Below are 26,039 nucleotides of genomic sequence, written 5' to 3' on the forward strand. Positions count from 1 at the left end.
AAGGTCTGCAAGCGAGTGGACACTTAACCTGTGTTTAAAACTTTAGAGATGGCATGAAGATCGTTTAATATATATATATTTTTTTCTTTTTAACTTCATCAATTTTTTCCCCCCATTCCTGACCACTGCTTGCTCTACTCGTGCTTCAGCTTTCAGTCATCTAGTTCAAACCAGAACAAACCAGACGGGTGCCCTTTAATATCATTTTATTTCAGAGCAAATGGAATCACAGCCTTCCAATGCAATGCCATGAAGTACTGTACATTATCGTTACAGAATCAATATTTACAGCTAAAATAAATTACACAAAAATAATCAAATTACCACGTAGACTTCACCCAGTCACAACTACACCTATGGTTTGCATTCACATTAAAGACCTTCCTTCTCAGTCGTAAACAGTAGAGATGACCCGTCCCGTCATTCATACAGAGTATCATAAAGCAGAAACAATAAGTCCAATTTAGAGAAAAATGAGCAAAAAAAAAAAAAAACAGCTTTAAACCAAACAGAACCATTTGCAGTGTTTAGAGTAAATGAACACCTGAAGGGCGGTGACCAAAGCAGCCCAGGGATCAGCATAGTCCTGCAGGAAGTGAGAGGTTTAGAGCACAGAACGGTGAACAGACATTCAGAATCTCATGGTTCTTTTTCTGCACATAAAATTAGCTACAACCAGATTGTTGCATGAGCACATCAAAAGGCTCATCGTTTTTGCTAGAGGAATCTTCCCTTAAGGGTAGGACTGCTTTTTTTTTTTTTTTTAAATAATAAAAAAAAACCTCGATTTAAAAAAGAAAAAAAAAGAAAAACGCAGATGAAGTTCAGATGTCTTCTCACATTGTCCAGAAGAGAATTTTAAAAATGTGCCTTTACTAGGATAGGTCTTCCCTTTAAACCATCTCCCCTGTTGGTGTTTGAGATGCACATGTGGGGAATCGTGAGAAGACATCAGAGGTTCATCTGCGGAGGTTACAGCCTCTTTATATGAGGATGCTGCAGCAGATTTACAGGAGATAAACACAGACTGTTGGATTCCCCGGTCCAGGAGTATTTATCTGAGATGTAGCATGAAGGACAGGGAACCAAGCCCCTGCCTGTGGTAGGTCTCATGGAATGAAGCACTCTTTCACACTGACACAAGGGCCAAAACAAAAGTCAGTGTTTTTGTTTTTTCTTTACTTCATCAAGCAGGGATCAAACACATCAGAATATGGTTGTAAGATCTGAACTAAGGTCCAAGATAAGACCCGGGTGAACAGGCTGACTCTGAAGATGGTATGGACAGTGTCCCAGTGCCCCCTGGGACTGAGCGCCAGATGAGAAGATACAGGGGGAAAAGGAGGAGGAGAAAACGGTCCACTACTGGTGAGGAATCAGTCTAACGATATCGAAGGATTACTGGGACTGAAAAACAGAAAAGAGATCCTTTTAAGGGAAATAACCATCTGTGTCTGTAAATGTAAATGCTGCACAAAACATTTAATACTCACCGATAATGATCAGCAGAAGAGCAACAACTACCAGTGCAATAATCATCTTCATCTGTTAGGGAAATGAAACATTATAAATTTGGGACCACCAAATAGTTCTAGAATAATCAAAGAGTGGAAGGAAAATGATACATGATGGAGAGCATCTGTGAACCTCGGTATTAATCCTTGCCTCAGACTCTCAATAAGATCCCCACACCATACTGCTGCCACCACAATGGCTCATAACGCTGTGTTCAGGGCAATGTACAGTATTCATTTTTCATTACACATAGGGTTTTAAGATGGAGGCCAGAGAAAGTTCAACTTTGGTGTGACTGGAGCACCTTCTTCCACATGTCTCTTGGCTACTTGTCTGATTAATGCTCTCCTTGCCCAGCCTGACAGTTTAGAAGAACGTCCATGTCTCCGAAACCTTGCATTCGGCCCACATCATTTCCATTTTCAGATGGTGGATTGAACAGTATGTGAGATGTTTAAATCTAGAGCATCGTTTTATAATCCAACCTCGTTTTAAACTTCTTCACAACCCTATCTCTGACCTGTCAGCTGTGTTCCTGCTGTAATTGCTTCTGAAGGCAACTAGATTTTAATTCAGGGGGTATCACAGTTAAGTGTCCTAAAAGTAACTTTTCAAATTTTACAAATATTTTGTATCATTTTCTTTCCAGTGCTTAATTACGTTTTACATTATGTTTGTCACGTAAAATCCCAACATAATACATCCAAGTTTGTAACATGGCAAAATGCAGAAAAGTTGGAACTCTTTTGCAAGCTACTGGAAGTGTCATTAGGATCTTGTCTCATGCTTGGATATGCAGATATCCTGAAAACAGACAGACATCCCACCTTCGTGTCTCTCCACCACATCCTCCTGTGCAGCTGTTTGGCTCGGCTGCTGAATGCGGACGCGTGGTCAGACAGGCTCTCTGCAGCATGACGTGAACGCAGCGGCGAACCAGGGAGGATACAATGAGGCAACAGAACAAAAAAGGACATTTGTCAGTCACCAAACTAATAAACAGGCTTCACTTAGACGTTAGCTACAGTGACTCCACCTTGACTTCTTTCAAAGACAGCTCTGTTGAATCCTAAATTTCCAAAATAGAAACCTTTCCTCCTTCCTCCTCTCTCCCGTCCTCATAACATCTCCCCACTACCAGCTCGACCTCGCACCGCGGTCTGTTTCGGCGATACTACCGTTAACAGGGCGTCTCTGAATGTTAACAGGAGGGTTACAGCTCCCTAGTGGCGCTGATCTCCTGAAGCGCCCCCCGCCCGTTCCTCTATGAAACTCTTTTGTGTCTGCTGTTTCCATCTCCATGTGCCTCTGAACGACCCGTCGCTACAACAAAGAGGCGCGCCCACACAAGGCTTCTGGGAAGATGCTCATTAATCCTGAGGAATTTAACAACGGGTTACCTGTCCGTGGCTCAGGGAGCAGAGACAAGGTGTCAGTCAGGGCGTGTCTGGTTGTCCACATAAAGACAGCTCTTAGAGAGAACATGCACAGTAGAGACAGTCCATACATCACAAAAGTGTCACATAAACGACCCAAAAAAAAAAAAAAAGCATAAAAATGTGCTCCAGGTGTGCGTCATTGTTTTGGCAGGCTGGTCAACATGACAGAGTGAAGCGTCTGTGCAGGATGTGTGTGTGGATGATGTATGAGACAGGAAACAAACATGGAGTCCAGCATCGCGTCTTCATCAGTGGACGAGGCGACAAAGAACTGTGAGTGCTTTGTTTGGAGCCTCGCTTGTGTGTAAATGTTGTGTAACTGGGCGAGGGGAACACAAACAGTTAGATGTGTTAAAAGCTTTCAGATACACAGCTGGAAAATCACTCAGAACCTGAACACAAAGTGAACAGCGTGTGTTTAAACAGGTGTTTATTCACTCAAAGGGAAATTGTCCTTAGTTAACCATGCTAATTAATCTAGCTGTAATGTATTACATCCACTGAATTACTGTGTTTCAGACTTAATGAACAACTAGTTAGAAAATCGGACTCCCTGAAAAACTGATTAAGTGCCACTTCCTCAGAACCCAGAAACACCTTTCTGAAAGAGATCGTAGCCTAGAAACTCTCACCAACTTCCTAACACACACCTATCCTGCTGCTCATTTAAGAGCCCATGCTGTGTTTAGTCATTGTTGGACCTGACTGTAACGCAGACCCCTCACAAAAGCATCACATTTTACCTTGACTTTAATTCCCTCCTACTGAACGGCCCTGTTCTGACTTTCTATACAAACAAATTGTTTTTTTTTTAAAGTGGACTCACTCTCCACATTGGTTAAAAACGTGCAAACAATGTTATTTCTTGGCATATTTCAGCCAATGTCTAATCAGCCAATTAATGGAGGAGTATGTAGATATCCAGGTATGGTCACATGGATATGAGTAAACTCAAACTAAGCATCAGAAAAGAAAAAACAATTGTGGCCAAATGTTTTGTAACTGACAGAAAGGCGGTTTTTCACAATCTTTACAGCTTCGGTGATCTTTTTGTCATGTGTTTTTACTGCATGCTGAAGTTTAATAATAGCTAGTTCATAAGTTTAAAAATGTCTTCATTTAAAAATGCATCAAGTTTATACAAACGGTCATTATTTACAGTTTTGGTTTGTCAAGACCTGTGCAAATAACCCCGGCCAGGACATCAGTTTCTAGGCCAAATCCTGACAAAGTGACCTATTCTTACTTGGCGCTTGTGAGCGTTTAAAATCCACTTGCTTTTGAGGTTATTTTGAGGTTCTTGATGTGATGAAGATGTGGGGAGGTTTGATCTGAGTCACTTATCACTTTTTTCTGTCTGACATGCTGTTCTCTCATGCATCCTCCATCACTGAATTATTCCTGGATATTTAACAAAGTTATTTTTTATCCTATTATTTATTCATTGCTGCATGTTTAGGCCAAACTGTGAGGGCGCCCACTCCATTGAATCAGAGGAACTCCCACACCTGAAAAGCTTTAGGATGCTTCGCTGTCGACGTGAAACAGGGTTTATGGTATAATTTACCATTTCTTCTTCAGACAGCTCCGCTTCCTTTTCCAGATTTCCCAAAGCTTGAGGAGGCTTCATCTGAAAAACCAACTTTACCCCTAGTCCTCTGCAGTCCAATCCTGGTCCTTTCTACAGAATGTCAGTCTGCCTTTGATGGCTTTCTTGGACAAAACTGGTTTCTTTGCTTCTCATCCTTGCACCCGGCCAGCATCCAATACTCCTTGTTTTAGTGGGTGTGCAGAAACAGTCAAACCTACTTGCTGCCAAACCTGAGCGGTTTCTGCAGTGGTGGCAACCAGATACCCCAGTTGGATACTCTTTAGGGAATGGTCTTGGTCACGGCAGTTTTATATGGCTGCAATATGGCAAGCAGTACATTATTGTAGTAGTCATAGTTGACAAAAGATTGATTTCAAGGACCCCTCCCTTTTAAAGCATCTAATCTGCTTTTCTTAATAAAATCAGCTGACCTATCCTCAAAAACACAGCAGGTCATGCTGTGGCAGGACTACAACACAGTGTTAATAAAGAGTTTGGGATTAAGGTAATGTTTAAAAACTTTATAATTAATTGCTTTTCATTTGATCACTTTCATAGCAACCTAGACTCATATTTGCCACTATAAAAACCAAGACTATTACTACCGTTACAATAAAATTGGAGTGACTAGAAGATTCGGTCACTCTGCTCAAACGGTCTTAACATTAATACAGTATCAGTATTAATGTTCAGGTTTAGATCTGTACAGCATACGGTCTATTTGAGAGTTCATTACATTACAATTACACCTATTTGACGCAATCTCATTAATACAGGCCTATGACGCACATTTTTAACACTTTGAAGTGAAGGCGGTTCTGAGGATAAAACCCAAACCTTAAACAGGCAGATAATGCTCCAGAATCTGGAATCTCTTGCAGTAGCTGCAATTTCTAACATTTCACTGCCTGGAAATTTAAGGATTTTTCCAAAGAATGAGCCTCATTATAAAGGTGTTTTTCTTTTAAATTAGAAGCACATTGCTGAAAGTTTCAGTCCCATTAAATCTCCGTGATAATGTAGTCTGCTCTCAGGGTCTGAGAGATTTAATTGCAAAGTAAATGTTAGTATAAACAAGACTGATACACTCTCTGCGGAGTTTAATTAAGCAGAGAGAGGACAAATGTTCTGCGCAGGTGGAGACTCAAACACAGGTGCTGTGACTCACCAGACTTATCCTGCAGGTCATCGAGGCGTTCACCCCTCTCTATCACCTTGGAGATGTTCTCCTGCATCACATCGATCACCTCGTCAACCTGGGACTGTACGCTGTAATCATTAAAAGGATTTATGGTATGATTGTTATAAAAATCCAGAGTAATTGCTTTGTTGAAGCTACCTCAGTCTGAAGATCCTAATCTAGTCCTGATTGCCCCTGACGTACTGAACTTGTATTGTATTAACTTTTCTAGGATAAGAATTTAAAATAGAAGAGAATGAAAATAAAACATGTGATACCATGAAAACGTAGATACAGAAAAACCTGCATTCAGGACTTGGGGAGCATGAGAAAACAGGCGCCGTCACAAACACTCGAGGAATTTAACAGTCCAGGTTCAGACAGGAGGACATCTAAAAAGCCGGAGCTTCTCACACACGACATTCTTGCACCCAGTAATGATGGCGTCTAATTTCACGTGGGCACCACTGTGACAAACAGCAAGGTATGAGGCAAGCATGAAGAAACAGCTCTGCGTGCCAGACGGTCTCAACAATGACCTCCTCTGTTCTCCAGGTGTCTGTGAGAGGTGGTTAAGATTGAAACAGGGTCTGCACGACAGCCCCTCTTACACAATATCCTAACAACCAGCCACTTCTGGTAAACACAGCTACATAACGCCAGCTTCAAAATGTGTGGAAGTACTACCCTGACCTCTGGCTTTTATCTGCGGTGAGGAATGTGTTAGTACTTACTGCTTCACTTTGTCATTCTGGGGTCCGAATCTGGGTCCTGTAGGGCCTCTCCTGGGGAAAAATGTTGATGAAGTTCAAGGTTACAAGATAATGTTTGAGATGAGTCTCTGTTTTAAATGTCTAAAGAACTTTAAGTGATAAAATGATTGTTAGCTACACTTCTAAACAACTTCACTGAGTTTTAAGAAAAAGAACTGGGTGCACAGGAATTTATTTATTGTGGATTTCCTCTAATCCACACAGGATCAGATATATAAATAATATAAAAATAAAATTAAAATTCTTTTCCTAAGTTCAGAGAAACCACTAATTTTCAGTGGGGTCAAAGTTGGGTCCATTCCAGACACCATTTGACTGCTGATCTGAGGTAAGATTGAAGAATTTATAGGTAGTCGTCCTCCTTCATTATTTCATCCTCTTTGCTTAGTGCACATGTTCCACCGGCAGTGAAACAGGCCCATAGCATGATGCTACCACCACCATGCTTGAGAAATGTACAGCGTGCTTAGGGCTAAAGGCTTCACCTTTACTCCTCCAAACACTCTTCTTGTCATTGTGACTAAATAGCTAAATTCTTGTCTGCCCAGACCATTCATCCACACCAGAACGTGTTGATTTTGAAGCAGGGGCTTCTTTGTCATTCGGTACCCTCACAGCTGATCCTGAACCCACTTTCACTCTGAACCGTAACACTGGTGTTACAGTATCTTCCATTTTGTAAAAAACTTGAGCCTTGGTGGTTTCTGGGTTGTTCCCAGTTAGAATTGAATGTGTGACACTTGGACACAGATGCGAGTTCAAACAGGACGGTTCCAAACACACATCCATGATGGTTTTGGAATAAAGCATGATAACAATCCACTTCTGAAATGTTAAAGCCCAAGATACTCAGTTTGGGATCTGATTATAATGACACAAAACAGACGGTGGACAACAAGAGAAATTGTATCCAGGCTTCCTCTTACTGTCCCGGCAGATTAGGACTTGTTACCTTAGAAAATATTCTAACACAAACTCACAGAAAAAAGTCTTCCTCTTCTTCAGAGTCCTCCTCCAGCAGGTTCCTCTGTTAAAAAAAGAAAATATTGAGGCTCAGAGAGATAAGATCAAGATCAGGAATGAGTTGGGAACAATGACTGGCTTTTATTACCCTTCTACAGTATCCAGTATCAGTGTTTATTTCTCCTTTTTACGATGGACAAATGCAGTTTAAAGTTTAAAGGCCTTACATCTCTTTATGCCGATTATTTTATTTCAGGACAGCGTTCTGCAGGCAGCATCTCATCTGTTTGGAAGATAAATTAGGGTCTACTACAGGACTGATGCAGAAATAAAACTGGCCACATTTCATTACCTCCATACCTACAGCTGCTATAGAAGACCTACAGGGGCTAATAGTAAGATCAGTCTCTAATGACTGGATGACATCTGTGGAGCTGTGCCTGCCAAGGCTCAGTCCCCCTGAACACTTAACTCTGAGAAAAAAATAATCAACGTGCCGAGAACTCAAAGTGAATCTAAATAAATTAAGTTAAGAACAGAACAATCATGGGATTTCAAGGTTGATTTTTCTACTAAAGCACAATCTTGTCCAAACCTCTGAATGCTTTAATCTGGGCACACAGGGCTTTGTGTAAAATCCTGCTCAGAGAAAACCTCTAAACAGCTGCATTAAATTTTCATAGGAGATGCCTGTTTCTGATTGGCAGGAAGGAAGGAAGGAAGAAAAACAAGATTCAGATCTGCTGAGGATTTTTCTTTATGAGTTTATAGTATCTGCAGCCATTATTATCATCTTCTAAACACTTTAACACCACAGAGAGTAGAGAGAGGGAGGACCTGCATACTTATTCTACAAACACATCATTTCCTTTGCAGGTCATCTGCAAGAAATCTGAAAAGATGACCGCCACATGAACATAAAGCTCTTAAAAAGTCTGAGCATCGACTTCTCTCCGCGCTTCTCACCAGTACAGGAGAGGGGAGGAGGTATGGTAGTAATTATCAGCAGGAGAAAAGTACAGACGGAGCAGGGAAGGAGAGAATGTTATAAAACAAGATTCCTCCTGTAAGCTTAGCTTTGATCCGAGTTAAAAATAACACAAAAGAAGAAGGGACGAGTGAGGGAGCGGACAGGGGAGGTGAGGGTGGGTGGGACAGGAAGATCGGTTTGATGAGGAGCAGATATTTGGCCGCAAGAGTTTCTGGAGACTCTACAACTGCATCGTTTCATTTTAAACTTTAGTCTCCATTGTCCTCTGCCATATTTTTCTTGTTTGTGTCTAACTGTAATGCTGTTTAAACTCAAACAAGACTCCATGTCCTGTCCCTCTTCTATCATCATGTATGTTTGCTTCATTCACTCCTTGTTTATTTGGTCCTGGTTACAAACCAGAACCCAAACACTTTATTTTCCACTGCATCTGCATCTCACCCGCTCGCTGCGGATGGATCCTGTGACCTCGTCGTCGTTGAGGTGTCGTTTAAACTTGGGGGGCATGTTGTTTTCAGGCTGCTCCTCCTGTTCTGGCTCCCTCTGTAGGACAGGAGAAGATCACCGGTTTGAACAGAACAGAGTTGGACACAAGAAACAGGGCAACAATGGTCTCGTTGAGACCATTGTTGCCCTGTTGGACTTACGAAGATCCAATGAAACTATTAATATAAGGAGCATCTCATGAATTAGATTATTATTAAAAAGTAGAACCAGGACTCCTTTAATACCTCAGCATAGCCAGAGGCCCTTGGGTAAGCTTTGCTTCTAGATATTGTCAAAGCTTTTGTTATCCCTGTTGCTTGTGCACATTTTCCTTCCACTCAACTTTCCATTAATATGCCTGGGTATAGCACCCTGAAGAGCCAACCCTTGTGTCTTACCCTTCATGCGGAGGGTGTCCCTATGATTGTGTAGACCGTAAAATAACACTAGCATTAACAAGCATTTGTTATTGGTCTTATTGTTATTCTACTGCTTTTCATCATCTGTGCCATAATCATTATAATGGACAGAAATAAACCTTCTCCTAAACCTGCAAGGAGTAAGTCAATATATCATACATTATATAAGTTGAATGTATGAAGTGAAATAACCTTTTGATGATATTCTCATTGGTGGAGATGCATCTGCATATCTTCATAATCATCCTTAATTTTCGGTTTTCTGACATATCGGAAATTAAGATTTACTGGTTATAAAAAGGAAATGTCATCACTGTTCTGGCTGCTGCTGGGTCAAACATTATACGGAGCGCATTCGGAAAACATGCTGTTCTTCCAAAAATGCATCCTTGAATCTGTGTTTGGGTGCTAGGTCTTCCGAAGAGGGAAGAAACGAACAGGTAAACACATCAGAATAAAAAGCCTCTGCGACAATGAGATGAAAAACATGTGACCTTAGCGGAGGGGCGGTCATCTGAAGGGCGGGGAGGCATGTTTATTCATACACACACACACCGCCCAATTTCTCACTGCGACAATAAGACTTGTACCATTGATTCCGGTTAAGTCTGATACTTTCTCAACGTCCCTTTCTGGCGTTGCGTTTGGAAAAAAACGGCCTTTCTCCAGCCAAGACAGCAGAGGGGAGAAGCAGGGGACAGATCTGAAGAAGAAAGTGAAGAAACACAGAGAGAAACAGGAGACTGTAGACCGATCTCAAGGAAGACTTACAGAATTTAGCAAATTCAGCAAAGGACTTTCAGAGCTACAACCCATGAAAACCAGCGTTTTAATCCACGCTGTTGTTTAATGTCCTGAAAGATATATTTTATGATGCTGAATTTGGACAACAGACTGGCTGAAATTGCTTCATTTATTCTTTAGAAAAGGGATGATTACGAAGGGTTTTATGAATTGTAGCAATAATTACACAAAAAGACAAGAGTTTCTATACAGTCTATGCACTCCATTGCAATTTTTTCCAGAAACAAATTTTATTAATGGTCCAACAGATTTTATACAATTCTGGACATTTGAGTAGAAAGCATTTACTCTGAAAGCACTCGAACAGTAGACAGGATATCCCATCTGTTGGTTCCTTAAATCAGAAAATAACAGGATGCTGGCTTCTGATTGGGCAGTGTGGTAAAAGTCCGTTTCACTACTCTTTTTGTTTGGCCTCTGATACCATTCTTCTGTTTGATCATTTAAGAAAATACAGGTCCTTCTCAAAATATTAGCATCTTGTGATAAAGTTCATTATTTTCCATAATGTCATGATGAAAATTTAACATTCATATATTTTAGATTCATTGCACACTAACTGAAATATTTCAGGTCTTTTATTGTCTTAATACGGATGATTTTGGCATACAGCTCATGAAAACCCCAAATTCCTATCTCACAAAATTAGCATATCATTAAAAGGGTCTCTAAACGAGCTATGAACCTAATCATCTGAATCAACGAGTTAACTCTAAACACCTGCAAAAGATTCCTGAGGCCTTTAAAACTCCCAGCCTGGTTCATCACTCAAAACCCCAATCATGGGTAAGACTGCTGACCTGACTGCTGTCCAGAAGGACACTATTGACACCCTCAAGCAAGAGGGTAAGACACAGAAAGAAATTTCTGAACGAATAGGCTGTTCCCAGAGTGCTGTATCAAGGCACCTCAGTGGGAAGTCTGTGGGAAGGAAAAAGTGTGGAAGAAAACGCTGCACAACGAGAAGAGGTGACCGGACCCTGAGGAAGATTGTGGAGAAGGGCCGATTCCAGACCTTGGGGGACCTGCGGAAGCAGTGGACTGAGTCTGGAGTAGAAACATCCAGAGCCACCGTGCACAGGCGTGTGCAGGAAATGGGCTACAGGTGCCGCATTCCCCAGGTCAAGCCACTTTTGAACCAGAAACAGCGGCAGAAGCACCTGACCTGGGCTACAGAGAAGCAGCACTGGACTGTTGCTCAGTGGTCCAAAGTACTTTTTTCAGATGAAAGCAAATTCTGCATGTCATTCGGAAATCAAGGTGCCAGAGTCTGGAGGAAGACTGGGGAGAAGGAAATGCCAAAATGCCAGAAGTCCAGTGTCAAGTACCCACAGTCAGTGATGGTCTGGGGTGCCGTGTCAGCTGCTGGTGTTGGTCCACTGTGTTTTATCAAGGGCAGGGTCAATGCAGCTAGCTATCAGGAGATTTTGGAGCACTTCATGCTCAAAATCTGCTGAAAAGCTTTATGGAGATGAAGATTTCATTTTTCAGCACGACCTGGCACCTGCTCACAGTGCCAAAACCACTGGTAAATGGTTTACTGACCATGGTATCACTGTGATCAATTGGCCTGCCAACTCTCCTGACCTGAACCCCATAGAGAATCTGTGGGATATTGTGAAGAGAACGTTGAGAGACTCAAGACCCAACACTCTGGATGAGCTAAAGGCCGCTATCGAAGCATCCTGGGCCTCCATAAGACCTCAGCAGTGCCACAGGCTGATTGCCTCCATGCCACGCCGCATTGAAGCAGTTATTTCTGCAAAAGGATTCCCGACCAAGTATTGAGTGCATAACTGTACATGATTATTTGAAGGTTGACGTTTTTTGTATTAAAAACACTTTTCTTTTATTGGTCGGATGAAATATGCTAATTTTGTGAGATAGGAATTTTGGGTTTTCATGAGCTGTATGCCAAAATCATCCGTATTAAGACAATAAAAGACCTGAAATATTTCAGTTAGTGTGCAATGAAACTAAAATATATGAATGTTAAATTTTCATCATGACATTATGGAAAATAATGAACTTTATCACAATATGCTAATATTTTGAGAAGGACCTGTAGGTCTTCCATTGCTTTGTTTGGCAACTTATCGTGCTTCGTTCATCCTCGGTTTAAATACCCATCATCCTTCTTTAAATTGGGCTAAGCTGTGAAATAGTCCCTTTTTTAATTTTCAAATGAGTGTGAATTTTTGGCAGGATTCTCGACCAGAAGCTCAAAAACCAAAGAAATTGATGACTCAATTAATAAAGCTAATGTCTCGATGAAAGATAAAGTATGCCAATGAAAAAAGAAAAATCTTTAGTAACTAAGATATGTATAAAATAAGTGAAAACATCTGAAAACATTTTTCAAACACTTGATTTTCTTTGTTTTCTATACTTATTCAGAGCTGGAAAATAATGTGTCGCAAGTCAGCTACGCTTTTCCCTGAATTGTTATTCACTTTCATTCATGTATTTGGATTTAACAAAGTATTTCTGAATTAAAGCTGAATTGAATAAGCGTGGGTGAATGGATGAATTACCTCCGAAGCTGTCAAGTTCTGCAGAGACCTGGTACTGAACCATTCATTTGATTTCTGCGTTAAAGCAGGGAAACGTCCAAGACATGCAGGAGACTGGCTCTTGAGGTCTGGAGTTGGAGACCCCTGGTTTCGAAATTTGTTTAATTGACTAAAGTTGTGCCTGTGTGTGTTAATGGGGAGCCTCTGTCACATGTAACTGTCTAGATGGTAATATCTAAAATGCATAAACTATCAAACTCATGTTTTTCATAGTGTATACACAAACAGCATTTGTAAGGCGCATGGAAGTGAGAGTCTCTATTATTCATTTATAAGTAAATGGTGTAATAGAAACCGATTCTTTTTCCTTTAGAGTTGCACTCATAACTGAACTGAGGCCCATTTCTGTTCCTTTTTTAGTGTATTCCCATCATATCTGATACTGAATACTCAAGCTTTGGTAATGGTATCGATTAAAGGATGGACAGTATATGTCAGTCATTTTCTAACATATCGTATCGGTCTGATATGTAAAATCAGGCCGATATTAATAACCGATATTTAATTCCATCTTGTTGCGGTTTGTGTGTGTTTTTCTGGAGGGGGTGGCTGTTGGCCCTGTGGTATTTGTTTGGCATATGACAGTAATAGTGATGCAGCGCAGGATTGTGCGGTGTTTAACTGAGGCAGAGAAGCAATGTTAACAGTGTGGTCGTTTTGTCGCGGCATAGTAAGGGTAGGGAAACCTATAGAATCCAATTATTATTGGTAATCGGCCAAAAGAGCAATATTATCGGATATTAACATCGGCCTAAATGTTCACATCGGTGCATCGCTAGTATTGATAAATATGTAAATACTAAAAAATTCATTTTATTTATTTTTTGAATTTATGCTAAAAGTGGCACTTGTATTTTTATTTCTTTAATAGAGCAATCTTTGTTTAAATTACATTTTTGTAGGGGGGCTGGGGAAGTAACTATTTGAAAGTTTATTTTGTTCATCATGATGTTTCTTCAATCTCTCAGAGTCAGGATCTTAGTCACCAAGCTCTGGATCAGGAGTGGGTGTAAAGGACCGAGAAAGTCCATCCATGTGGACAAATGTTTTACTCAGAAGCACCTGAAGTATTAAGCCTGCTAAATACTGCATCCAGGCACCACTTTGTGATTGCGATACTGCAAACACTGATATTACAACTGTGAAATAATATAGTGTGCAGCTCTAATTTAGATTAATGGAAAAATTTGTTGACTGGGATTTTTTCTATAAATAGCAAACCTGTAAACAATTTTTTCATATGTTTTCAGTACAAAACCGGTTGGTTTTTTTTTTGTTTTTTTTTTAAATCGAAGTAAAAATATTTTGTTGTTTATTTAAACATTTATGTTAAATCCAAGCAAGCTGTGTTTAAAAAAAAATATTTGTTAAATCTGATGCCTGAGTGAATATTTGTCCATTGATATGTATATTCAAACATCAATTGTCATTTTCCTTTTATTTCCTTTTTCTTTACTGGTGTTTCTTTTTGCCGTTTGTTTATTATTATTATTATTGTTGTTGTTGTTTCCTTACATTTAAGGACGGTTCTTAGTTATTTCGTAAAAGGCACAATCTGCACACATTTCCGTTGTAAAGCTGTTGTAGACCGTTGTGTCTTTCTGTGAAGTTCGGGACAAAAACACTATTTTTAAGCAGACAGATGGCTAAAGTGGTTATTTTACCTGCGAAAACAGACGCACTGATTTATGTTACATCACACCCATTACAACTTTAGCTTTTCAGTAAGCTGTTTGTGTATCCTACCCTCCTGAGCGTCGTTGTCCACAACAGACGTGACTCATTAAAGGCCTTTAAAGCAAAATAAAAACTACTGTAAAAACTATACAACTACTAAACGCTAGTAATTACTGATATGTAGTTATTAAAGCAGGTCCCCTCCAGGCTAAGATAAGCTAAGCTAAACCAAGCTAAGCTAAGCTAAGCTAAACTAAGCTAAGCTAAGCTAAGCTAAGCTAAAGGATGCCAACGTCACCAGCTACCTGCTGTTTCTCCGGAGATCCGCTGAATAAAACTCCTCCACAGAGTCCCCGCTGTCAGCCCAGAGATTTCACCGTTTAAGGGGCCTTACAGATCGGCCTGATTCATTTTACAGGCTGTCCTGAACGAGGAGACATCGTATTCATCGTGGATGTTAGTGGCGATCCTCCTCTCGCTTTCCTCCGTCTGAATCAGCTGACCGGGCAAGCAGGAAGTCAACTGAGACAGCTGGAGGAGGAGAGACGGCCGTGTTTTCTTTTATATGTTCCGGTTCGCTAATGTGGTGGTGACGGAGTGGACAGTTAATTAAGCAAAATTCGTAAGGTATAAAAGTCAATATGGTTCCAATGGTGATCAAAGAACAGTAATGAATTGTTAAAATAAATCTTAGAGTATTACAACAAAAGCAAAAATGTAGTTTATCAAAGTTTTGATAAATGAAAGAAAACAGTAAATGCGTTTTTGTACTTGTAAAAGTATTAACCTCTTTGTTTTTAGCTCGTGTTCCCCAAGAACGGGTCTGGAAGCTTTACATACCATATATAATCTCTGATAAACATATACTATACGAGATTTGTTGTCATTTTTCGGACAAACCCCATTTTAGCTCTATTTTTTGAAAAAACATAAAAACATTTTACTTACTTTTAATGTGATTCTCCTGTGGAAATTCAATGCAATTATTCCATGAAAAAAAAAAACACATCTAAAACCTGCATTTGATATTACACTACATTGTCAAACGTATTGGGTTCCACCACCAAATCAATAAATTCCAGTGTTACAATTATTTCCAAGTCAGCAGGTGAATAAGGTTTGGTGTGGAGAAACTTGACTGGACTGCACAGAGTCCTGACCTCAGCCTTCTTGAACACCTTTCAGATTAATTAGAACAGAGGCTGCAATTCTGGTTTTATCATGTAACTATGAACACACTCCTAAATCTTGTGGAAGATGTTTAGGGAATAGTTAAAGTTGCTAGCAACGGTGGGTCCATCAACAAATTGGACCTTTTAAATTAGGAATAGGATGTCATCAAAGTTGATGTACATGTAGAAGTAGACAGACAAATACTTTTGGCAATATGGTATATATATATATAAAAACAGTTGGTTCTTAATCATAAAGTTATTAAGAGCCATTGTGGAAGGTCCAAAGAGCCACTTACAGCCCTGGAGAAGCAGGTTGCAGATTCCTGCTCTAGAACCTGGAAAAGAAATCCAGTAGACAGAAGAGCCAGATGCTCTTGAATCAAAACATTTTAGTCATATGATTGGTGATGTTCAGAGTCTGCTTTATTTGCCAAGTTTGTGCACACAAATAAGGAATTTGGCTTTGGATCCACTTGCTGTTAATGAGGACATTTATTTGTTGGAAATATAAAAGGGAAATAAAAATATTTTTGTAAATATGTTTTTTTGTAAATATTTATATATACCTTGGTTGCATTGTACAAATATGCATTGTGTCTGTCTCTATTTTAAGCCTTTGGAAAAGAACAAATTGTTTAAAAAAAAACGATGCACTGCATAAAACATTGGAAACCTTTAATAAGATATAAATTGTATACTGATTCATTGCCAGACGTCGTAGTTTTGATATTTTTGCTGTTGCTCAGTTGTCACGCAGGTTTGATCCGCAGCTTTGGAGCGCAATGTGCTCCTCGTCTGTAGGGGGCAGCAGAGCGCCTGTTGAACCCATTTGAATCAAAAACTACACGAAGCAGAGGAAAGTTTGAACGAGCGTGGTTCTGGATGTTTTACTCAAGCTCGATTGTAAGTCGTTGTTTATTTCGATTTGAATGCGTTTTATTCCCATAAACATGTGATGTTTGTGTACCTGCAGTCACTCCGTAACAGTCTATGTTTGCTGTTGTTTCTCCTCCTCGGCAGCTGTTTTTAACCCTAAAAGTGAGATGCAGACTGCCGCAGGAGTGGGCTCTCTTCAGCTTCGTCCCCTGTTTGGCGGAGCTCTGTCAGCGGTCATCCCCTACAACATCACGGATGTCAGCGAGGTGAGGGAGATCCCTGACAACCAGGAGGTGTTTGCCCACCCTCACACCGACCAGAGCTTGATTGTAGAGCTGCTGGAGTATCAGGCCCAGGTGGCCGACCAGGATGCAGCCAGGTACCACTTCGAGGACATAGCGGGCAGCAATGAAGCTCAGGAGCCAGGGGCCTTTCAAGTGGGTAATGTTGTCGCCCTACCTAAAGGCGAGGTGTCACTATCGGAGTGCAGCAGCGCCTGGATGCTGAACGGGACCCAATGTGTGTCCAAGTTCAACGAAGATGCCAGGAACACGGTGGCCATTCATTTGGGTCTCTTCCGTTTGCCGCAGTTCTCCACAGATATCCTGATAACGCTGAACGACCCGCAGAGCATCAGCCCTGACAGCAGCAGCGCCTCTGCTGCGGAGACGCACAGAGATCCGTGGACCGTGGAGGACTTCCAGAGCACATTAAAGTCTCTGACTTTGCACAATCCTGGCCTGTTTGGGTAGAACTTTCACTTCTTAGACAATGAGACTGAGAGTATTTATTATCGTTTTCTGTCACACATCCATCATAGACGAGGGATGTTTTTAAGAGCAAATGGTATAGTTTAAATATGTTCTCTTAACGCGGTCATAGTTTTGTCAGAAATCTTGAAGACTTTTACATCCAACTCAGACCTGTGAATGGTTTCTTATTCAGTCTTAAAAAAAATAGATCTAGAGAATGTGTTATTTTATACATCTGAATAAAGGTGAGAGAAGTTCATAATTAATCAAAGAAAACATGTACAAAAGCATAAAGTCCTGTGGTACTTTGGTTTGCAAAAATATTCTTTGACCATCAATTTGTTGAAATTTTGTAACAACCACAAACTTCAATGCATGTTCTGTTTTCTTCTGGGACAGACCACCACAACATAGTGCATAATTAAGTGAAAGGGAAATTGTGTTCAAAATGTTTTGCCAATAAAAATGTGAAAAGTGTGGTATTTATTTCTCTTTTACTTTTTATTCTGATCCCCCTAAATAAAACCCAGGGCAAGCAATTGCCTCCAGAACTGACCTTATTAGTAAATAGAGTCCATCAATGTTTGATATAATCTCAGTGTAAATCTACCTTTTTTGTGGGTTCAGGTTTGTTAGAGAATGTTAGTGAACAAACAGCATCATAACGACCAAGAAACACGGATTGGTTAGAAAGAAGGTTGTGGGGATTCATAAAGCAGGGGTAGGTTCTTGAACTATCCCACACTTTGGACTTCTTACAGAGAATTGTTTAAAATGTCTAAACATACAGAGTATGAGACAACTGCAACCCTTACAACCCATGGTTGTCCAATTAAACTAACATGCTTGGTAAGAAGAGGACTAATGAGAGAAGAAGCCAAAAGGGAGTGATAACTGATGAAGGAATCTGTCAATGGGACAATTATTAGCTGTGCACACCATAACTACATTGTTGACCAAACACTATGAATGAAGAAAAACTAACTGCATTAAAACCATGCCCACAGTGTTAAGATTATTCATTCATTCATGTTCTATGCCGCTTCTTCCATAGTGGGTCACGGGCGAGCTGGTGTCTATCTCCAGCAGTCTATGGGCGAGAGGCAGGGTACACCCTGGACAGGTCGCCAGTCCAAGATTAATGGAGCTAAATAAAGAGGCAATCCTCGAATAAACCTGTTCACGACTACAAAAGAATTGAGACTGGGGTGGAGGCTCACCTTCCAGCAGGACAAACGACACTAAACATGCAGCCAGAGCTACAATGATGCACATAGATCCATCTGCAATCTGCAGCTGCACAAGTGGCTCTTTGGGCCTACCACAGTGGCTTCTGATAACTTTGGCTAAATATGATAACCAACTGATGTTTTTTTTAAATGAAGATGTAATAACAAATGCAGTTTTTCAGTTTTTTAATGGAATGATTACATTTAAGTCGTGCAACAAAATGTCAATGAAAGTACAAGTAATATTGTTTAGATCACGTTTTCTTGTCATTCGGTTAGAAACTATGCGCTTTCTTTACATCATTTTGCACAAATAGCATCCGATAGAAGAAAATGTTTCTGCAAAGGTTTTCTATTTTTTGTTAAATCTATAAATAGAAATAAAATGGTGGTTCTTTAAAAAAAAATTCCTCAAGTAGATATTTAAAAATACATATAAGTTGCCTTTTTTCCAAAGGTCATGTTACATCTGCGGCTCCAAACAACTCAGGGCAAAAATGGCCCTTTGGATTATAATGGTTGAAGACGCTAAAGGCACTATAACGTGGTTTATACCTTCTGAATTCTGCTGCAATAGTAAGTGTCTGTAATCAGTGTTGAACAAAAGTAACTAACCACAAACACAAAAATTCTTAGATTTGTTATAATCTCTAAGATTTTTATCTTTAAAATTAGAATATCACCAGATATCTTGCATTTAAATTTAGTTTGGTACACACTTAATTTGTATGGTGATTGTGGTGAAAACTCTTTATAAAACTTAAGCAGATGCTTGGCTTTTTTTCTTTTGTTTGCTTTACTTAGCCATTCGGTATTTTCTCAGACATTTAATGTATGTACACCTAAAATGTTTCAAATGACACACATCAGTTGAACATGATGAGAGCATCCTTACTCAATATTTTAAGTGTTTGTCCTGTTTTAACCTCAGACATTTAGTTTGGGGTGCTGCTGGTGAGTTGACAACTGAGTGAACTCTAATGGTGAGATTTATAAAGCTGTCCAAGGCCACTGGAAAGAGGTCTGGTTAGGGATTTAAAGAGTTGTCCAGGAGAATTTCAAATCAGCTATTCTTCTGTATAGAAAATAGTCTACAATTTGAGGACATTCAAAACAACTGCCAACATACCAAGGTCTGGTCAAAGCAAGTTCAACCTGAAAGCAAGCTGGAAGATGCTTTAAAAAGTCACCAATAACCCTAAAATGTCATCATAATCACTGAAGCAGTTGGTATCACTGTTGCCGTGCAGCAATATGGTCCTGTGTTCAAATCCCAGATTTGGTATCTTTCTGCATGAAGTCTCCATAATTTCCTTGTGCATTCATGGGTCCTCTCTGGGTACTCTGGCTTCCTCCCCATAGTCCAAAACTTGACTTTTAAGTCAATTGATTACTCTAAATTGCCTTTAGGTATGAATGTGTGGCTGCTTGATGGTCCTGCATGTCATTGTGTTGCCCTGTGATGGACTGGCGACCTGTCCAGGGTGTGTTTGGGTAAAATGGAAGACCATCTGCAAAAAAAGAATGAAATCTGAGGCAGAACAGGACCCTGCAATATGAAAACAACCAAAAACATGCCACTAAATCCACCAAGAACTTGTTGAGAGTGAATGGGACAAATGGAAAGTCCTGGAATAGGGTCAAAGCCCAGATCTTTTACCTTTACAGAGACTGTGGCGTTACTTTAAACATGTTATGAGCCAGCTAATGACCACAACAAAAAGGCAGACTTTCAATGTATAACAGTTCTTAAATATAAATGTATTTAACACAAACTTTGTTAAAAATCCTCAAAGTCCTATCATAGGCTGTGAAAGTCAGTGTAATCAGTGGTGTAAGTGGTGTAGTCCTAACGTTTTTACATGACTGAAAGCATCAGAATCAGATGTGCAGAATGTTGAGGCTGGAGCATTGTTTAGTTAAGGCAGCACATAAATGACAGGTAGGTACAGAAATGTGTCTGGGATACCAATCGGGTCATCGCAGAAGCAGGTTCTGGCCCCGAGCGATGCTTTAGAAGTGCGTTTAATCACAACCTTCCATCTCAGACTATTAATTGTCCATTGAGTGACTTCCTGCTTGGGCCCCACAGTTTAAATCCCCATATTTATAAGATTGTAGTGGTAATAAAAAACGGTAATGATTAGTTAGGGGATCACGCAGACAGTATCTCTTTAAAAAAAGTAAACTAGGTGCAATTCGCTGAGTGTTTCAGTGCTCTTTGGATTTGGTCATAAACAGAAAACAGTCTGGGAATGACTCAGCAGGAATATGTATTAGGTCATATGTTTCCATCATTCACAGGAGTGGGTTCATGGTGGAATAATTCATCCTTCTGATCTTTTAAAAATCTTGGAGAGACTTCATTCATGAGAGAGTTTGTTGAAACTCAAAATTTATGAGATGGGAAATGGCCGGTCCGTTGAAAGGTAAAACCAGTCTTTTCAAATTTGAAGTCATGCAGAACATAATCATAAGGTACAGATTCTACTATTAGAAAGAAAACATGGTGTCATCGGGTGTTTACTGTTTAATAGAAGTCTTCACAGCAGGAGAAGGCGAATAAGTCTTGCATGACGGTTAAAAGGAAGCACAGCTTGTCTCCCCAAAGCCACATCAAACCCTCCTCTGCCTCTGGCCTAATCCTAATGGATTAAAAGCTACTAAAGTCAGGCATCCTTTTCTCCTGGGGCAACACATTCCTTCATCAAGCACAACATTACAACAGCAAAGTCTCCTACAGATCACGTTGGAAAAACAGGCTATTACTGGTTCTGTTAGTCGTAAAGTTGATAATGTCCTGTTTTCCGGGCCTGATGGAGAGGCTTTGGAAAAACGCATCCGAGTTAATGTCTGGAGATGGTTTTCCCAATTGAGGCTGAGGCTTTTCCGGAGCTTTAAAAACATCAAGTTTCCAAGTCGTAATCATAGTAATGATTTTTAAATGTCGTCATCTTGGTTTATGTCTTAACTACCAAAAATATTCATGCTTTCAAATGTTTGCAACAACCATACTCATATTAAACATTCTTTGCTCAAGTACATCTGACATTTGTTGTGTGTAAAACTGCAAACTGGTCTTTATTAGTTAAGCAAGAGTTTTAATTGAAGCACATTTCAGTTTGTACATGCATTTCTTCACTAAATTGCTCTAATATAGTTATTACACACAGGCTAAAATATAAACATAGACCTTAAGCATTACTTTTAAAATAATTTAAAGTTGCAGTTTGAGTCACTTTTTGGTGCAATCACCAATCTTCTGGCATAATTCTAACCAATTTTTATTTATTAATTGGTTTATTTAAATTTCCTAGTTTCTTTGCAATGACTCATTCGTGTTGACGTTGGGCTTTGGGTTGGCCATGTTTGAAACTTAATTTTAGACTACTTTATCATCGACCTTTTGGAATACCAAATTGTTTCCCAATTTCAACCATCATGTCCATTCTGTTACTCTTAGCTGAGTAATTGAAATGTTCCATGCACACAATGCAGAAATTCTCATCTGAAGGATCTCTGCTGTCCTGTTCGTTGTTCATTTTCAGATTTTCTTTTTGAGATTCTTAAACTACCTACATTCAGGGGTAAGCAGTTCATACTGGTCTTAAGAAAAGCACGTTTATGTGCATGACTCCCATCCGCTGTGCATCTAATAGGCATCAATCACAGGTGTACGCATTGTTTCTGTTCAGAGACTTGAAGCTCCAGGGTCATTCATTACCAAATCCCATGTTATCACCGTGCTGTGTCTACTGAACACCCCAACTTCCCCGTTAGGGACCTACTTCTCCTAAACTCCCCTCCCTCCACTTTTTTGGACTCCAGCCTGAACAACTTTCTGCTGCTTGTGCCAAATCCACAGGCCCAGCCCTAGAAACAGAGTTGTCTGCTGCTCTCATCAGGACCCTGGAGCATTTCATTTTATGAATTATAGTGTTCTCTGAGTCTATCTTTGTCAGTCCCAAGAAACTAAAACTCAAACAGGCTATCTTGGAGTTTCTGCTCTGGCACAGCAGTGCAAAACTGCAGGAAGTGTCGACTGTCTTTATATTTTATCTTACAGTTATTTTGATCATACTTTAAAAAAAATTATACCCCAAATAAACTGTGAGTAAATGATTAACAAAGAAAAAGGCATCTTTTTAAAAAACTGGTTTATTAAAATTAAGGGAGAAACATATATAACTCAAAGCCTGCTCAGCTGTAGGCTTTACAGGAGAGTTGTTACAGAGGAACCATCGAATTTTTAACTGAAAATAAAGAACCTCTAATCATCCTGCTTCTTCTTCTTGCTCTGTGGTGAGGTATTGTTGATTTTTGAGAAGTGCTCAGACATGGCAGCGAGCGCCCGATAGCGATGAGAGATTGAATTCTTTATTTCTTTGGGGAGTTCAGCGTAGCTGCAGATAAGAGACAAAAATTTGAGTTAAGGTTGGGTGTTGTGATTTGGTACTTTTTGATTTGAACTCTGACAGCGTTATCCTCTGGCTCCCCCTTGTGGAAAAATCAAATAGTCGTTTACGTTTTGTCGTATCCGTCCGGCTGGAAACAGGGATCCCATCCGAAGTCCCGAGGCCCCCTGGGCTCCACAATGTGCCCCTGAGTTATGTTGAGAAATATATCGGAGTCAAAACACAGCACAAACACTGGAGGGATGTTGGTGAGACAGATTCTAACCTCAGTTTTCCCACTGAAGAGCTGCACGGGTTCATCTCTACCAGCACTGAATGCAAAGGTGCAGAGAGCCCATGCTGATTTATCCTCAAAGCCAGTTAAGAGCTTGTATAAACCTAAATTACAATCGCACAACCAAATAGAAAAGATCAGAAATGTTGCACAATTTGTGTAAATATAACATCAAATTAATATTTATTTTATTGCTTACCTTCTGGCTTTAGTTTATCAAGAAACCATTTGCTACACACCAACACACACACAAAAATCTATTACTTTAGGCAAAGTTTTACGTTGAGGTGTACTAGCTTACTGGGAATGGAACCTGAACCTACATGTAAGGACCAGGCAGTCCTCCCAAAGCCCTGAAACACAGACATGTGTCCTCCACTATGACTGGCCCATCAATCTTCAGAACAAAAACAGCAGATTTATTTCCTTCTGGTAATATCAGACAAACATAAAGGGTCCCTGGCAGTTAGGATTTAATGTACCTGCTGTGCAGCCTCCTTACACTTCTGTATGGAAATTTCATCTGGCTCCCCCTGGTATTCAGGCACTGGGTAAAATGGTCAGACACATAGAATTATGGCATTCTTACATTAGAACTACGTCCAATTATGGTGATGTTCCTTAGCTTGTTTATATGCACCTTGACCTGTGGCGTTAACATTTTGTCAAAAAAGACAGAGGCAGACTTTACCATAAGCCAAAGGTAAGTAAATGCCTGGGGAGCAACAAATCAATATGGAAATATATGTAGGTATTTTAAATACGTATAAATCCAAAACAGCTTCTAAACTCACACATGTTCACCACCCTGCACCCACCCTCTCACAACACTGCAGTGCCACATGCTCTACAGTCACAGCAGCATGCAGTAATACAAATGCAGTGTAGGAAGCTGCTTTTTAGTGGTGGGTAAAAGATAAATAAACTAAAATATAACCAAAGATCAAATCCAGTAATCTTCATCATAAGTTTCCATAAAATGTCCTGCCAGCAGGAACACTACTGTTAGCACCGCTAGTGCTGATTTGTTTAAATACAGCACAGGCCAAACGTTTTAAAGTAAGATGAAATTTGTGTAAAACAGATCAGAGTTTCATTGGTATACTTTGCAACAAAGTAAGCATGGTTATTATATAAAGCATCACATGAGAATATACCTTTCCTGAAATGAGCAGGTGCTTGGCTTTTTCTTGCTTTGACTTTTAAATACAATAACCAAACTGGGATTTGTTTTTTACCTTTCCACCTGAATTTGTCAGCCTAATATGAAGCCCTTTATCCTCCTGTTGGCTTTTTAAGGAATAGTCTGATAACTTCAATATGTACCTAAATGTATATTGAGGAACATGGAGCAGGTGACTGAAAGCACAGTCTGATCATAGAGCAAAAACATCCAATAAATCAAGGGATTGTGAACAGAAACTTGAAGTTGCTTCCAAACTTTTGGCCTGTATTAAACTAATTTGTTGCTGGTAACAAGTGTAAGAAAAGCAAAGAAAAAACAAACAAACTGTAAAAACACTCCCATCATGGTAAATATGGCAATTTGATTTATCATATAATAGTTACATGGGATTTTCAAAGCAGATATTTATAAAGAGAAAATGTAATTAGAGAAAATAATGTGGTATAATTAGGCTATAATAAGCTGCCCAATGGGAAGGACATCAAAAAGCAGCTCTATTCACTGATCTTTTAAACAGTTACGGTGGCAAAACAGCTAAAATCCTCAATAATATTATCTAAGTAGGCTAACACTGTTTTAAAATCACAGCTATTGGCAGCATTTTGTCAAGCAGGAGACTGCAGGTCAGCTAACAGAGCAGATAGCCTAACTAATTCACTAGCTAGTATCAGGTTGTTGCACTTGTCTTAATAAAAAGCAGAACAGAATAGGATAACATTTTGTACAATAAGCAATTGAAACCATCAAATTTAACAAGTGTTTCATTTAATACTTTTGGTTACGTTTGTAAAAAAATCAGAATAGCAACAATTATTTTAGATAAAATTATTACTCTAATCTATATATTTTGTTATTGTAGGTTAGATCATCGCCGTTTTTGTTTCAAATGTTTGTGAAAATACTGCGTTTGATACAGTGAAACCCCAGGGTTTATACTCTCATGGTTATCATTCAGTCAGAATCTCATACTAGCCCTACCTACTATCAAATACAAATATACAAATATCTACTCAGAAGGAACATTTTTATAGGCCACAATGTACTTTTAATGAAAAGCTTGAGCTTGATACAAATATTTATTTCACACGTGGTGTCTCCTTTCCATACTTACAATCAATTTTTTTCGACACTAGTTTGTAGGGAAACTTGTCTCCTAGTATCTGGATGACCTGAAGGATGGAAACGAAAGTTAGAAATATTAATATGCATTTAAAACACAGCTCATGCCTTATGGCTGCATGTAGCAAACAAAGCCTAAAAAGGAATAAAGGCGATACATGTACCAGACTTTAGTCTTTGGACAGAAAACAAGACAAATTCACAAAATGTAAAACACCTACTTCCTCGAGTTTCTTTGCGTTTCCAGTTACAAAGACCACAGATCTTCCTGCTGGGACAGCCATGATCAACCACACCAGGAGGACTAAAAAAACCCGGACCGTGATCTTTCCATTATAGCCAATGAAATCACTTTCCTCACCTCGCAGCGAATCAGCGAGCAGCATTCATCTCCGCCCACTAAACATTTACCAATCACCCAGAGGTACTGTCAGAAATGTTGTCCGGGTAGAAAACTAAGTTCGAGATGCAAAATTAGGGAAATATAAATTTGTCATTTTCAAGTGGGGTTTTCTCAGACAATATGAATATTGCTAAAATAATACCAATCTATAAAGGTAGGAATAAGCACAAATATAATAATTATAGACCTATCTCGCTGA

The 26,039-nt window shown here is 39.6% G+C and overlaps 3 protein-coding genes across 5 annotated transcripts; 1 reads left to right on the top strand and 2 right to left on the bottom strand.

Moving 5' to 3' along the window:
* Window positions 1-189: 189 nt before the first annotated feature.
* On the bottom strand, window positions 190-14,907 carry vamp4 (vesicle-associated membrane protein 4). 3 transcript variants are annotated; one of them, XM_047375003.1, is made up of 9 exons: window positions 14,717-14,856; window positions 9,948-10,060; window positions 8,894-8,995; window positions 7,479-7,525; window positions 6,460-6,510; window positions 5,714-5,814; window positions 2,343-2,422; window positions 1,494-1,545; window positions 190-1,407 (listed from the first exon to the last, which is right to left on the bottom strand). In XM_047375003.1, the coding sequence occupies exons 2-9, from the start codon at window positions 9,948-9,950 to the stop codon at window positions 1,382-1,384; spliced, it is 462 nt and encodes a 153-aa protein (XP_047230959.1). In that variant the 5' UTR covers window positions 9,951-10,060; window positions 14,717-14,856; the 3' UTR covers window positions 190-1,381. The 3 variants fall into 3 exon arrangements, with proteins under 3 accessions (XP_047230959.1, XP_047230960.1, XP_047230961.1); XM_047375004.1 differs by lacking the exon at window positions 9,948-10,060 and having other exon boundaries at window positions 14,717-14,907; XM_047375005.1 differs by lacking the exons at window positions 9,948-10,060; window positions 14,717-14,856 and adding an exon at window positions 14,481-14,630.
* Window positions 14,900-17,691, top strand: rangrf (RAN guanine nucleotide release factor). The gene is made up of 3 exons (XM_047375002.1): window positions 14,900-15,038; window positions 16,333-16,489; window positions 16,607-17,691. The coding sequence occupies exon 3, from the start codon at window positions 16,630-16,632 to the stop codon at window positions 17,212-17,214; it is 585 nt and encodes a 194-aa protein (XP_047230958.1). The 5' UTR covers window positions 14,900-15,038; window positions 16,333-16,489; window positions 16,607-16,629; the 3' UTR covers window positions 17,215-17,691.
* Window positions 17,692-22,583: 4,892 nt separating this feature from the next.
* Window positions 22,584-25,776, bottom strand: itpa (inosine triphosphatase (nucleoside triphosphate pyrophosphatase)). Its single transcript, XM_047375328.1, has 8 exons — window positions 25,659-25,776; window positions 25,430-25,487; window positions 23,615-23,679; window positions 23,456-23,529; window positions 23,332-23,363; window positions 23,124-23,236; window positions 22,969-23,045; window positions 22,584-22,846 (listed from the first exon to the last, which is right to left on the bottom strand). The coding sequence occupies exons 1-8, from the start codon at window positions 25,719-25,721 to the stop codon at window positions 22,714-22,716; spliced, it is 615 nt and encodes a 204-aa protein (XP_047231284.1). The 5' UTR covers window positions 25,722-25,776; the 3' UTR covers window positions 22,584-22,713.
* Between the last annotated feature and the right edge of the window lie 263 nt (window positions 25,777-26,039).

Source organism: Girardinichthys multiradiatus, chromosome 9 (genome assembly GCF_021462225.1).
Source record: "Girardinichthys multiradiatus isolate DD_20200921_A chromosome 9, DD_fGirMul_XY1, whole genome shotgun sequence".
NCBI lineage: Eukaryota > Metazoa > Chordata > Actinopteri > Cyprinodontiformes > Goodeidae > Girardinichthys > Girardinichthys multiradiatus.

What these genes read in the sequence shown, in the direction of transcription:
- vamp4 (XM_047375003.1), bottom strand. An exon ending in GATCCATCCGCAGCGAGCGG is followed by an intron (nt 7,526 to 8,893) that starts GTGAGATGCAGA and finishes TTTTTTTAACAG; the next exon opens with AGGAACCTGCTGGAGGAGGA. An exon ending in TCTTCTGCTGATCATTATCG is followed by an intron (nt 1,408 to 1,493) that starts GTGAGTATTAAA and finishes TCTGTTTTTCAG; the next exon opens with TCCCAGTAATCCTTCGATAT.
- rangrf (XM_047375002.1), top strand. Translation starts at nt 16,630, where the DNA reads ATGCAGACTGCCGCAGGAGTGGGCTCTCTTCAGCTTCGTCCCCTGTTT.
- itpa (XM_047375328.1), bottom strand. Translation starts at nt 25,721, where the DNA reads ATGGCTGTCCCAGCAGGAAGATCTGTGGTCTTTGTAACTGGAAACGCA. An exon ending in GTAAGGAGGCTGCACAGCAG is followed by an intron (nt 23,530 to 23,614) that starts GTACATTAAATC and finishes TTTGTTCTGAAG; the next exon opens with ATTGATGGGCCAGTCATAGT. An exon ending in CCGGACGGATACGACAAAAC is followed by an intron (nt 22,847 to 22,968) that starts GTAAACGACTAT and finishes TCTTATCTGCAG; the next exon opens with CTACGCTGAACTCCCCAAAG.